Source organism: Acomys russatus, chromosome 7, assembly GCF_903995435.1.
Source record: "Acomys russatus chromosome 7, mAcoRus1.1, whole genome shotgun sequence".
Classification (NCBI taxonomy): Eukaryota; Metazoa; Chordata; class Mammalia; order Rodentia; family Muridae; genus Acomys; species Acomys russatus.
In genome coordinates, this window is record NC_067143.1 from 6,301,190 (window position 1) to 6,314,860 (window position 13,671).

A 13,671-nucleotide genomic window follows, 5' to 3' on the forward strand; every position below is an offset into this window, starting at 1 on the left:
ATGCATCAGGTTAGCGGACATTGGATTTGGGGAGAGTGGACTCCGGAGATGTGCCTCTGTCCATATTCCAACAAAAGTGTGATGGTTCCTTCTGACACTCGGCCATTCGCGGCCCTGTTTCCTCCCTCTAGACTCAATATTCACTTTCTGTTCTGATTCCTTAATTCAAACGCGAGCTGCGGGCAACCCAGAGAAAGCATGTTTAGCAGAAAAGGTAAAGCTACTAGGAAGTATAATCCAGCAACAGAAAGGATCGGGGAAGAGAGAGTCGGACCAGAGAGACGGAAAGAGAAGTGCAGCCCGCAGGGATTGGGAGGGGCAGGGCTGCGGTGAGGGTAAAAAGGCCACACAGGCCATGGAGGCTGTGGAACTCAGATGACGTTAATGGGAGTGGGAGGCAGGGAGATGAGGAATTCAAAGTTATCCTCGTCTACATGGCAGGTTCAAAGTAACCCAGCTACCTGAGACCCTGCGTCAAAACCTGAAAGACGTAAAATGTGTGACCGTTGAATCTAATCCACTGTGATTGTATGATTGTGCAAAAAGGGGGTCATTACAGAGTTCTTCTTGTGTTAGAGCAAGAAACTACAGCCCCCCCCCCCCGACCTCACCCAGGGAGAGGAGGGTTGTTGTGGGGGCCTACAATGATGTGCCATTTCTCAGTAGAGGTTGCCTGGTAGGTTATGCCAGGGTTTGGCCCAAGGCAGGGTTTTCTGCAGGATGAAGCCAGGGCCGTGTGCAGATGTGGGAGTGGGCCGGATGGGTGGTGGCAGGGCGCTGGCCTGTTCTAACAACATTGCTTGCGTTTCCCACCCTTTGGCCAGACGCGTTTGAGATCCGGAGGCTGTCCTCCGTGTTCCTGAGGGTGAGGACCAACGTGGGTGTGCAGGTCCTCTATGACCGGGAAGGGTTGCGGCTCTACCTGCAAGTGGACCAGCGATGGGTGGAGGACACTGTGGGCCTCTGTGGCACCTTCAACGGCAACACACAGGATGACTTCCTGTATGTGTCCCTGCCCCTTAGGGCCAGGCATCTACGGACACTACCCGACATACACACCACTACTTGTTTATTTTTCCACATTTAAAGTGAACTATAATCCTTTAACATGATAGTCGCAGTCCTCTGTGTGTAAAAAGATCACGTGGGGAGTTTGCTTAAACACTGACTCCTGCGTCCCCACTCCTTAAGAATCTCGCACAAGTCTCACTTTCCGCGAGTAGTCCTGTGATCCCAGCCTCTGAGGTAGACGGGTTGTACCGTGAGAAATGCTGCCTCATGGTGAGGTCTTGATGTTTGAGGCCTCGGGTTGGGTTCAATTAGTCTCACACGCTTGCTTGTTTTGCTCACCTGCAAACGCCTTTAAGTGATGATAAGCTCCCACAAGCTAAAGACACCAGCTTTCTCACTGTCTGTCCCGGTAGCCCACTGTAACTGTTTCCTACATGGTGCTTCTCTTCCTCCTCCTCCTCTTCCTCCTCCTCTTCCTCCTCCTCTTCCTCTTCCTCCTCTTTCTCCTTCTCCTGCTCCTCCTCCTTTTGCTTTTATGAGACAGGGTTTCTCTGTGTAGCCTTAGCTATCCTGGACTCACTTTGTAGACCAGGCTGACCTCGAACTCACAGAAATCCATCTGCCTCCGTTTCCCCGAGTTCTGGGATTACGGGCATCCAGCTCTGGTATTCTTTCTAAGAGTCCTATTGTTCTTTCTTACATGAAGAGCTGGGGGGTAGGTGCTAAAAGCATATAGTCCTATGCCCATTGTGATTCTGTTGAGTTTTGTTAAATGTGATTGTGTATATGCAGATCTTTAATTGTGTGTGTTTGCACGTGGCTATGCAGAATAGCTTGACAATTGGTGTGACAATTGGTGTGTCTGGCACTCACTTGTGCAGTGTGTGCGTGTGCATGTATATGCCTATCTCTGTGTGTTGGTACGTGCAAGTGCTCTATGCAGCACTGTGTGTGCTCACCTGAGAGAGGCTCAGAGTGCTTTGTCATGCCTACGCTGTGACCATGTGTTTAGATGTAAACAAATGGCGGCTGCTTGTGTGGGTAGATGCTCTGTGCACCCCTATGTCCCTATGGACAAGTTTGCAACTGTAGCTTTGCCATGGCCACAGGTCTCCAGTGGGTGTGCCCGAGAGTACCCCACAACTGTTTGGCAATTCTTGGAAAACCCTGTCTGCCTGCTCCCCGCTGCTCCCTGGCTCCTTGCTGGATCCCTGTGATGTGCATTTGCAAGCTGGTGAGGAGTCGGGTACTGGGGAGGCTTGGGGAGCTGGGTAGAGGTGGGACTGATTTGAGAGAGAGATGGCAACTCGAAGGGAGGGTACTGGTCAAATTCATAGGAATGACAGGAGGGAAGCCACAGGGAGGAACCTCAGTACTGGATACGCTTCCCAAGACAAAGGCCAGGTCCTCAGAAGTGTCCCGCCAGACCCCCTTCATGCCAGGCCTCCTGTTTTGTCTCCTCTGCCCACTGCCCTGCACTCTGCCCCAACCATGCAGTTCTTTTGACACTTGCGTCCTCCCTCCTCCTCCGGGGCCTCTGCACTCAGGCGGCTTTCCCTCCCCAGCCACACACTTACCTCAGGATGAAAAGCACCTCGGCCCTGTTTTCAAAGTTCTGCTCAGGCATCAGCTTCTCACTGAGGCCTTTCCAGCTGCTTGCCTTGCCTGTCCCTCCTCATACTGCCTGGCCTTTCCCTACCTTTCTCAATGCCCTAGGTTCATGCTTTTCTACCCCACTAGCAAAACTGTTTACTGACTGCCTCCTCTAACCAGCTTGGCTACCCGAGGGTCTGGAATTCGGGCAGCAATGTTCATTTCTGTGTCTCTTTAAACAGATAGCCCCTGCCTGGCATGAGATAGAATTACATGACGTATCTGCTCATATTCCTGTTGTGCGCATGTACAGCATGTACATACGTACATATGTGCTATATATAGTCATAGAAGCACACATACACACACATGAATGAACACATGTACACACACACACACACACACACACACACACACACACACACACACACACACCCCTACAGACCCTGAAGGGAGGCTGAGTCTTGGGACAGCAGGCAGCCAGACCCCTGCTCATAGGCCGTATCCTCTCATCGCAGCCTCCTATGCCCTGCAGTCCTGCAGTGTGCTCACGGGGGAGCTCTTTGCACCCTGCTCCGCGTATCTGAGCCCAATACCCTACTTCGAGCAATGCCGCAGGGATGCCTGCCGCTGCGGGCAGCCCTGCCTGTGTGCCACGCTGGCCCACTACGCACGCCTGTGCCAGCGCCATGGGCTTCCGGTTGACTTCCGTGCCCATCTGCCAGCCTGCGGTGAGTGCCCCACCTCTGTACATCCCTGGGAGCCATGTTCCAGATGCAGGTGTCCCCTCCCCTCTCAATGCTCTAACACAGTGTCCTGCCTCCTCTAGCCTGACTACCATTCACTGTTTACTCCTCTTCTGCTAACAAGGTCCTTAGGTCCGACACTTGGGGACACATTGCTCAGAATGGCTTTTCTTAGCCTCAGTCCACATCCAAGTCCTGTCTGTCAGGCCAAGTTCAAGTTGGCCCACTCCTCACTTTCTCTTCTGCCATCTCCATGGGCAGAGCCACTTCCTCAGTGCGGAAGAATGGGCGCTCTGAAGAACACTGGCTCTGAGGCCGGTTTGAGGTCCCTGCAGTTGAATTGTGTGACCCCCCTCCATTGCTCCGTGGGTCTTAGTCCTCCCTGCCCTAAGCCCCACAGAGCCTGGCTCCCTGCAAGCTTTTACAAAGATGGAGAGAAAAAGGAATTGTGTTGGGAGCCAGTAGCTCTGAGTTCTACTCCAGCTCAGCAGGTAATGTGCTGTGTGACCCCTCACAAAACACTGTCAATCTCTGAATTAGTTCCTCCAAAGGTGTTCAGACAGAACCCGTGGTTCCCAACTCCAGTTATACATAGAGATGCAAGGAACTTGAAAACATCACTCCTGGCTGTGGGTCCCAGACATCTGGACTGTTCAGAACCCCATGTTAAGTGGCTTTGAGGAGCAGCCAGGGATGGAAAAACAGCTGATCCTGGCAATTTTTAGTGGATTTGTTGGCCTTGGTGCTGTGTGAGGCTCCTGGGGAGTGGGCTGGTGGCCCGGGGAGGAGATGGCAGGCCTGAGCCCTGGGGACAAAAATCTAAAGAAGCTGCTGGAGAGAGAGAGTATATATGATCGTCACAGTGAGGGGTGCACACCTGTGCGTGTTCACACACCTGCGAGGAACATGTGTCTGTGTGCACGTCACGGGCTGGGTGCTAGGCCCCTGGGGTCTTGTCCTCCACTCCTCTCCTGGACTGTGGTCTAACAGCAGGGCCTGCTTTTCAAGGCTGAGTGGAATGGAGGCTGTTTTGACATTTCGGTACCATGAGGCACATCTTTGACCATGAGCTGCTGTGTGACCAGGGTCTGAGCAAACATCTTAGCTTCTCTGAGTGTTTCTTGTCAAGATGCTGAACCCACCTCACACAGCTGTGGGAAGAAGAGAGCTTAAGCTCGGTCTCCTCTCCCTACAGCTCTGTCCTGTGAGGCCACCAAGGAGTACAGCCCTTGTGTGGCTCAGTGTGCACAGACATGCCGGGACCTGGCCAGCCCTGAAGTCTGTGGGGCTAACGGTGGCGGTGGTAACTTCAGCAGGGACGAGTGTGTGGAGGGTTGTACCTGTCCCCCTGACACATTTCTAGACACACGAGCTGACCTCTGTGTCCCCAGGTGAGTGGCCAGCCTGGCGTCTGGGAGAGGTGGGGAGTGAGGCTAGGGTCTGCTCTGGACAGCTGGGCTGAGCCTCTCCTACCCTGCCCCTCCGCCCCACCCCAGCCTTCCTCACCCTCATCCAGGCCTTGCTGGAAGATGCAAGCAGCTCTCTCTTCCAGACCTATTGGGCGGCCTCTCTCTCCTTCCTGTAAAACAGACTGAACCAGAGACACGGGGGGGGGGAGTGGTGGTGGGAGGGGGCCGGGGGCCGGGGGCACGTGCTCTCTGCTGCTATCCTCTCCCACAAATATCTGTGTGCATCTCAGCATGCCCCGGACGTTTCTAGCCTCTGAAAATTGAATAGTGGACAGGGTAGAGTCTAGTTTTCCAAGTCCACAACCCAAGGTGGCAAGACAGACACATCCCAAACAGACACTTAGGAGACTTGGGGTAGCAAGAAGATCAGGAAAGCCACACAGATGGTCCTGCGCTGTCACACACAGGTGAGGAGGCCCTTAGCAGAAGTGGCCTTCTGAGCAGCACTGAGGTGAGGGAAGGCAGGGAGGGAGTCTGAGGTGAGCACTGGCCTGAAGCCCCAGCTGGGGGCAGCTGGCTCAGTGGGGGCTGGAGGTAGCATGTGAAGAGTGGTAGATGGTGACCCCACAGGAACTGGCAAGGCTTCTGGGGTCTAGGCCTCAGTTTTTCTGTCTGTGAAATGGTCTATAAATTCCTTGGAGGTTTATCAGTAGTGAGGGAAAGGAGTCGCACACAGCCCAATTAGGTGGCAAATGGGAGTCACTCAGAGGCTTGTCACATTGCGGAACCCTCCCTTAGATGAGCCGTGTGCCCACTAACACCTTTAATAGAAGCCTCCGCAAACTACACAAGAAAGACAAAGAAGCAACTGTGGAGCACTGGGAAAGATGAACCCAGGATCTCACCTCCCCATGCACTGGCCCATGCTGCTCTAAAACCAGCAGTGTTGGGATGAGCTGTGGGAATCGTGTGATAAGGACATACAGCCAGTGAGCTCAGATGAGTCCAGGGACCAAAGACAGAGTGACATCCTTACACCCCAGGATCCCAGCAAAGAATCCAGGAGACAGTGCCTGGGAGGGCCTAGCCTGAGTCTTCAGCCAAGTGTCAAAAGTGGCCAGTCAGGACAAGTGGCCAGTCAGGACAAGTGGCCAGTCAGGACAAGTGGCCAGTCAGGACAAGTGGCCAGCCGGGGCATGTGCTGAGTCTGACTGGTTCTGATGCCACCTCAGAACAGTGTTTATCCAAACATGGACAGAGACTGGGAGATAAAGCTCTGAAGTGGTCACCTCTGTGGTCTGTGCTCTGAGTTAGGTTGTCTTTGGCAGGGGTTGGGGTGGGGTTGGGGTGGGGGCTGGATCCCCGTTAGGCAGTGCTTATAGAAGCCAAAATATGGCCTCCAACCTCAGTCCTGCATCTGACTTCAGCGCCTGGTGGGCTTTCTGGTTCTCTGGAGGGTTTGTCACATCCCAGGGATCACTGCCACCTCTCTCCACATCCTCTGACACGCAGCTGCCTGGGGGTGGCCCTTCCCTGGATGCCTTCATCCCCCTGTCCTGAGTCTGCACTATACTTTCTTGGTTTCTGTAGGAACCAGTGCTCTTGCCACTTCCAAGGCGTGGACTATCCCCCTGGGGACAGCGACATCCCTTCACTGGGACACTGGTAAGCTTCCCGGGTATCGGCTGCTGCAGGAGATATAGCATCCAGCCTCTCACCCTGTGTGTGGAATGGTGGTGGGGAGCAAGGGTAGCAAGTGGGGGTGTCTGTCTGGAGCCCTCAGGGCCCAAGAGCAGTAGGGGGCCCCCAAATGATAACTCCCCAACTCTCTGCAGCCACTGCAAAGATGGAGTCATGAGCTGTGACAGCCGAGCCCCAGGTAAGCAAGGCTAAAATTGGGGGGGTGGGTGGGAAGAAGGGGACTTTGGGGTGGAGGGGACTCCAGCTGGTGGGAAGTGGCTGTGGAGAAGAGAGTGAAGAACTGGGGTGCTGGTCAGGATGGGGCAAACCTACTCTAGCTTACCCTGCCTTGGGCATTGGTGTTTATGCACTCTTGGCAAAGGTTCCAGCTTAGGGAGTGGTGCCCTGGGACCCCCATCCTGGCCTCAACCTACTGGAGTGCACTTGGGGGATCGGGGCAGTTGCTTTACTGGTCCTGGGATTTCCTGCTCTGGGCCGTCAAGTGTCTTTGAGACTGGTTCTGTCCAGCTCAGGGGTGGGCAGGAGCTTGCAGAGAGGGAGGGGCTGCCTGGACTTTTGAGCTTCTCCATAGCACAGAGATAGGTCAGGAGTGGGACAGGGGTGAGCAACCTATGGAGTGGAGGGTTGGAGAATTCTCAGAAGCCTCTGGCAGAGGCTGAGAACAGGACAGGGGTTGGGATGGAGGAGAGCAAGAAGAAGCATATGGCTGATGGTGAAGAGGAGGCCTAGAGGCTGGATCAGCTGTGTCCAATCCTGACCTGCACCAGGCAGCTGTGCAACCCTGGGGGACACGCCTCGTCTCTCTGAACCGTCATCTTCTCTTTCATGGGCAATCCTGAATCTTCCTTCTGACTCTCATCTCCTGTACTGTCCCTGGAGCATCTTTGCTTTGGTCCCCTCTACCTTTGGATTTCTATCCTGTTGGGATCTGGTTCTTTCTTTCTCTGCTCTAGTCTGTTCTGGCCATGGGTCTTAAGTGCCTTTTATTGGGTTCCCTAAAACAATCACTCACACACAGAGTGACCTTGCATGGCGGACTTCGCTGAAGATGAGGAGCGTTGTGTCAGAGAGAAGCAGACACAACAGGGAACTGGCTCTTCCTGTTCAAAATCTCCAGCCACTGTTCTAGACTGCTCGGCTGTCCATCTCTGGGTCCCTCTCCTGGTCACTCTGCGGCCCTTCCTTTCAGCTCCTGCTGCCTTTAGACAGCAGAATAGCTCTTCATTCTCTCATGTCAGAGAGGAGATGCATAGTTCTTGCAATAGGAAGTAAGACAAGTTTTCGGGGAGTGCACGGTGCAGCCGCCCGGCACAGAGGTCTTGTTTGATAATGGTGGCTGGCCTGCACTGTGACAATACCTACCTACCTCGTCCCTGTGATGTGGGAACCCCCACATGCCAAGAATCTGTCCAGCTCTTCCAGGCACCCACCACACAGCACCAGCCCAGGCCAGAGGCTGCAGAACTTACCTTCTCCCCACACTCCTTTCTTCTAGCCGCCGCCTGTCCAGCAGGCCAGGTCTTCGTGAACTGCAGCGCACCGCACCTAGACCCTGAGCTCAGCAGGGAGAGGACATGTGAGCAGCACCTGTTGAATCTGAGCATGGCGGCTCGTGGTCCCTGCCTGTCGGGCTGTGCCTGTCCCCAGGGGTATGGCTCCACACTGCCACAAGCCCTCCGGCCTAAAGGGTGACAGATCCAGGGACTTTGGGTGGGTGGGGGAAGGCTGGGATGACCTCACACAGCCTGGGATGGAGGAGGCAGTGTGGCTGTGATGCCTGAGGGGAGCCTGGGAAGGAACAGGAGCTTGAGAGCTCAACCTGGAATGGAGCCTGTCAAGTTCTGCTTCCTGTGAGCCATGGGGCCTTAGATGAGGAAGATGCTCACTCCTCTGATACTCAGGGTTTCATCTGTAAAATGGGAGTCTGAGTGCTTGTCACTATAATGGGCAGATCGAACAAGGCATCAAAGTGGAAGCACCAAGACAGGTGTCTGATGCACCCCAAATGCCCCAGGCACCCAATGATTGAAGACCATGCACAAGAAGACTTGTGTGCCAGCTCTCAGCCTACTTCCTTGATCAGAGTGGGGTGTTGTCCCCCTGGAATAATCCACCCAGCAGCAGCCTCCTTCCTGGGTCACCCAGATGCTGCATGGATGCTGTGGGCAGCTACAGGAGCTGAGCTTGTGGGTGTGCTCTATACACAGGGACCAGTGCTCAGCTCTGCCAGTGTCCTCAGGGCTGAGTCAAAGGGGGCCCTGGGAGTCGCTCCATGCCATGGCTTGGCAGTGCCCATGAAGGGTTATGCCCTCTGTCTGCGTTGAGATTAGTGGTCACTTAGGAACTCTGGGTCTGGCCTTGACAACCAAAGGGAATGAGATGAGGGTCAGAGCTTCTGGGGTGGGTGGGGCAGCATCGCCCATTGGAGCTTCACAGTGTGTGTGTGTGTGTGTGTGTGTTTGTGTGTAAGACTCAGTGTGAGACTCTGTCAGTCTCAAAAAGAAAAGAGAACCAGCGTCATCCCACAGATGAGAAAAAGCCCAGGGTCAGAGGGAGGGAAATAGTCTGCTGAAGAACCACACTTCGACCAAGTCTCCTTCATTGCAAGCTCCGCTCCTTGCCCAGAGCAGCAGGGCCATAGTGTGGAATATGAGCCTGCCCCTTCTCCAGCCAGGGCATTTGCTTACATAGGGGCCTTGCCTCACCTTCAGCCACCCAGGCCTCAGACCTTGAAGCATGTCACTGGAGGCAGCTCGGAATACTGTCCTGAATGCACAAGCCTGCCTCTCAGTCTGAGGTCAGGAGTGGCTCAGTCTCTGCAGTCAGGAGCCAGGAGCCTTTCACTCTCCAGAATGTAACCACACAGAGATTCTGGGATAGAGGCCTGGGCCGGGTCCTGGCTCTGGGTTTGGGTCTAAATAGGATTCTTTGAGGGTGTATAGAACACCCCGTGGGGAGTTCACCTGTGTTTCCAGGGGGCTCACAAAAGTGGAATTATGGCCAGGGAGGCAGTTCTGCCATCTTGAAAAGTCCTCTTGATGGGAGAGGGCTCCCAAAGATGCTCCAGCCCCGTCACCAACGCCTCTCCAGGACCCGCTGAGCCTACAGTTGCTTCTGCACTCCCTGGTCACCACGTCTCTCCAAATCTATCTCAGAATCTTCAGAGCTGGGCATTGCTCCAAAGGCCCCGCAGCCACTACGCGGGTGGGCATGCCTGGGTCTATCCTGGTTGGCTTTCTGTGGCGGTGATAAATCATCCTGACCAAAAGCAACCTGGGAGAGGAAAGAGTTTATCTGGACTGTACTTCCGGGTCACAGTCCACACTGAGAACTCACGTGGGTACTGAAGCAGAAATCACGGAGGGTTGCGGCTAACTGTCTTTGCCTCCGACTCATGTAGAGCAAGCATTCTTACAGAGAGAGCCCGGGCCTAGGGATGGTGTCACCCATGGTGGGCTGAGCCTTCCTACGTCATGGCAGATCTAGAAGGAATGCTCTTTCGGTCACTCACTTGCTGTGTCCCTTCAGCCTGCTCAGACACGGGGATGCATGCTTCCCACCGGAGGAGTGTCCATGCACCTGGAAAGGGAAGGAGTATTTTCCTGGGGACCAGGTAGTTTCTTCCTGCCACACCTGGTAAGTCCCCCAAGCTGGCCTCATTTTTTTTTTTTTTGCTGGAAAGGATATGATTTTCTCTTTGTCATGTCTATGCTCATAGTAACTATTGTATAGGGTTTACGTGAATGATCAGACATGTCTATGAACATACACACGTGCATGTTTATAATCACAGCAATGTGTTTGTGTATTTAGATGAGAATAGATATAGATATAGAGATAGATATAGAGATATAGATATAAATAAATGCAAATGAACACACATAAAAAGGTGCAGGTGCCATAGGGATGAATAAGTTGATTAAAATATCAGTTAGGAATTTACATATGCATATTGGTGTGTTTCTATATATTTACGTGCATATGCACCTATTTAGGAAATATACATGCAAAATGAGTGACTGTGCATTAAATATGTGTATAGTTGTATTCACATGAATGAATATGAATATGCAATGGGTTGTTTTGCCTATGAATACAGAAATGCTCATATTCAAGATGAGTGTGTATGTGGGTGTATTTCCACACTCTTCGTTCAGTCACACTAACACACATATACAAAAGTGTGCACCTGGGCTGGATTGGTTTCAGTGCAGACAGGCTGGGGTCCAGGAGCCTATCAGAGACTCTCAGAGGTCATCCAAGCCATGACAGATGGCTCCCAGTCCCTGCCTTACGAATGGTGGGAAATGTTCACTTCCTCAGCCCAGAGGAGGGCATGACATCTTCCATGACACCAGTATGGTCAAGCGCCATACTCTGCCAAGATGCAGAGCCCGGTGCAGGCGTGCTCCCGGGCAGGCGCTCATGACTGGCGGCCAGAGCTGATTGGTTAAGTTACTGAATCTATTAGGCTTGCATGTGTCAGCGTGAGGTCTTCAAATCTTTTGGTTGAGCCTTTAAATTACACTTCTAATCTGGTTGCCTCTTCGCCTTTCAACTGCTGTGATTTGTACTGAGCCCTGTCCTCTTTTCTCTAATTGGCTACAGTCACCTCACTGGTGGCCTTTCTGTCCCCTCTGCCCAGTAGGAGCCACCCCTAGCTCAGTCCTCCAGAGATTTCCTCTCTCATTCCTAGGAAGAAGCCATACCCTTCCATGGCCTTCTTGAGCCTGTACCACGCCGCCCTTCACCACCCTCCAAACCTCTTCAACGCTCTTACCCTTGGGCTATCCATCTCGGCTGTTACCACCGGAGTGTTCCTCAAGGTCACTGTAGACCTTCTTCCCAGAATGCTTTTCTTCCAAGTGTCCATATAACTGCCTCAGCTCCTGGACATCTCCGATGACCCTGTTTCAATCTGTGACACGTTCCTCAGCACACCCTTTTCCCTCCATGCCTCACCCCCGCCACATCACTGCCCTCCTGCTAAAACAGGCAGGGCACGTATAAGATCCGTTAAGCCAGAGGGTTTTTCCTTCTGTTTTGTTGACTGACATTTCTCAAATTCTTGCAAGAGTGCCTGAGATGTGTTCATCACAAACGGTCTGATGTATGAATGAATGAATGAATGAATGAATGAATGAATGTTGGAGGTTGCTACGTTTGCTGAACCCCTTCTTTTAGGGGCACACCATGTGCATTCAGCAGGCAAAGGCTTTGTTAAAAGCATTGCATCATGGGGCTAAGTGTGTCCTGTGAGCTGTCTCTGTGTGTGTGTGTTTCAGTGTGTGCCAGCGGGGCTCTTTCCAGTGTACCCTGCACCCCTGTGCCTCCACCTGCACTGCCTACGGGGACCGACACTACCGTACATTCGACGGGCTTCCGTTTGACTTTGTAGGGGCGTGCAAAGTACACCTCGTCAAGGTGAGTTCCTGGGTGTGTTTACCCAGCTGGCTCTGTGGGTACCCGGACTAACTAGGGACCGAGACCTGTCAGATGTGTGGGTGAGCTGGACTCCAGGCTGATGCATGCATCTTTGGGTGGATGGGTCGGGAGAGCTAAACCCTGAAGTTCAGCTTTCAGAGGAGTCAGTCAGGGCGAGGGAAACTCTACTCTCTGTCCACACACCATTACAGCCTTGCCCCACTCGTCCTGTTTTGTTTTGTTTTCTGACTGTGAAGGAAAGAATCCACGCCTTTGAAGCTTTGGTCTACTGACCGTCTTTGTGGGTCCTCTCACTTCCATTTCACAGCTGTGGACAGAGTGGGAGCATTGTCTCCATGGGACAGATGTGACACCATGGGCCTGGGGGACTTAGGGAACTTGAGGTGACACAGCTAGGCAGCCACAGAACCAGGACATAGGACTAGAAAAATGGTCGCCTGCAGGAGTCATGCATTAAGATTCTTTGTTCACATAGAGGAAAAGGGATGGTGATGTGGGTGACACAATGAAGGCAAGAGTCCCCCAGAAGAAGAGGGGGTACCAGCAGGGTTGGGGGCAGGACCAGATATTCACGGGGACACTGATTTCTCATCCTGTGAGCATCATATGAGTATACTGTAATGACAGAGCATGACATGCATTTATTTGTTTTTGTTTGTTTATTATTGACTTTCCTGGTCAGGGCTTGCACATGTTGGGCAAAGCAGGACCTTCCACGGGGTCTTTTCTATGGACAAGTGTTGTGCTGGAGTTTTTCACATAAGTCCAGTAACTCCACAAGATACATAGTATTGAACCTGTGCCATTTGATTTTAGTTGGTTATTTGTCTATTTATTTTTGAGATGAATGGCTTCCCGAGTTGCCCAAAATGAATTCAAACTCTCAGGTTTGAGTGACCTCCACCACTGTCTCTTGGGCAGAGGGGCTACAGACACGAGCTGTAGTGTCCAATCTCTCTCTCCCCCCCTACACACACACACACACACACACACACACACAGACAGACAGACTTTTGTTTTGTGCTTGTTTGGGAAAGGGTTTCAGTGTGTAGCCCTGCCTGTAGACCAGGCTGGCTTTGAACTCACACTAATCTGCCTGCCTCTGCCAAACAATTGCTGGGACTAAGGACATGCGCCACCACTCCTGGCTGGGCTATGTTACTATTGATGCTGGTTGGAACGTGCTACACAGAGAGTACCGTATTACATGGGCGTGGGTGAGCTCCGGCTTGGTCTCAGGACTTCAGTGCTGCAGCAAAGACTTGTGTGGCTTTCTGGGCAGTGGAATCTCTGCATAAATCCGATGTCTGCCTAAAATGCGATTCAACTCCGGCGAGCCTGCAACATAGAACGCTTCCACCACATGTAAGACAGTGTCCCCTCTGCACCCCTCTTCCATTAGCTCCCTCACCCATTCATCCTTCAAGTCCTTTGGGGATAGCCACCATCTGCTAAACACTGCACGAGGTGGCCAGAAAATGACACTGAACTTCAGAGAACTAGAGTAAGCTGCCCAAAGCCACCCAGCGGATGAGAAGTGTCTTCACGGATGGGGAGACTGCTCAGACAATCAGCGCAGGGGCCTGAGATCATGCCCAGATGCCACATAAAAGCAGGGCTGAACGTGTAGTCTAAGAGCCGGAGAGCCAAAGCCAAGCATATCTCTGGGGCTCCCTGGCCCAACCCGGTCAACTTTGTGAGTTCCAGGCCAGTGAGAGACCGTGTTTCGCTATCAAGATGAACAGAGTCCAACAATGACACCCAAG

The 13,671-nt window shown here is 52.8% G+C and overlaps 1 protein-coding gene across 1 annotated transcript in view; it reads left to right on the forward strand.

The window, feature by feature from the left end:
- Positions 1 to 13,671, forward strand: part of Otog (otogelin) — a 67,720-nt gene that overhangs the window by 18,788 nt on the left and 35,261 nt on the right. The window contains 9 exon segments of the mRNA XM_051148562.1: positions 825 to 1,002; positions 2,121 to 2,245; positions 3,123 to 3,335; positions 4,546 to 4,741; positions 6,350 to 6,424; positions 6,595 to 6,638; positions 7,956 to 8,109; positions 9,989 to 10,096; positions 11,746 to 11,884. Of these exon segments, the coding sequence (XP_051004519.1) occupies positions 825 to 1,002; positions 2,121 to 2,245; positions 3,123 to 3,335; positions 4,546 to 4,741; positions 6,350 to 6,424; positions 6,595 to 6,638; positions 7,956 to 8,109; positions 9,989 to 10,096; positions 11,746 to 11,884 (1,232 nt within the window).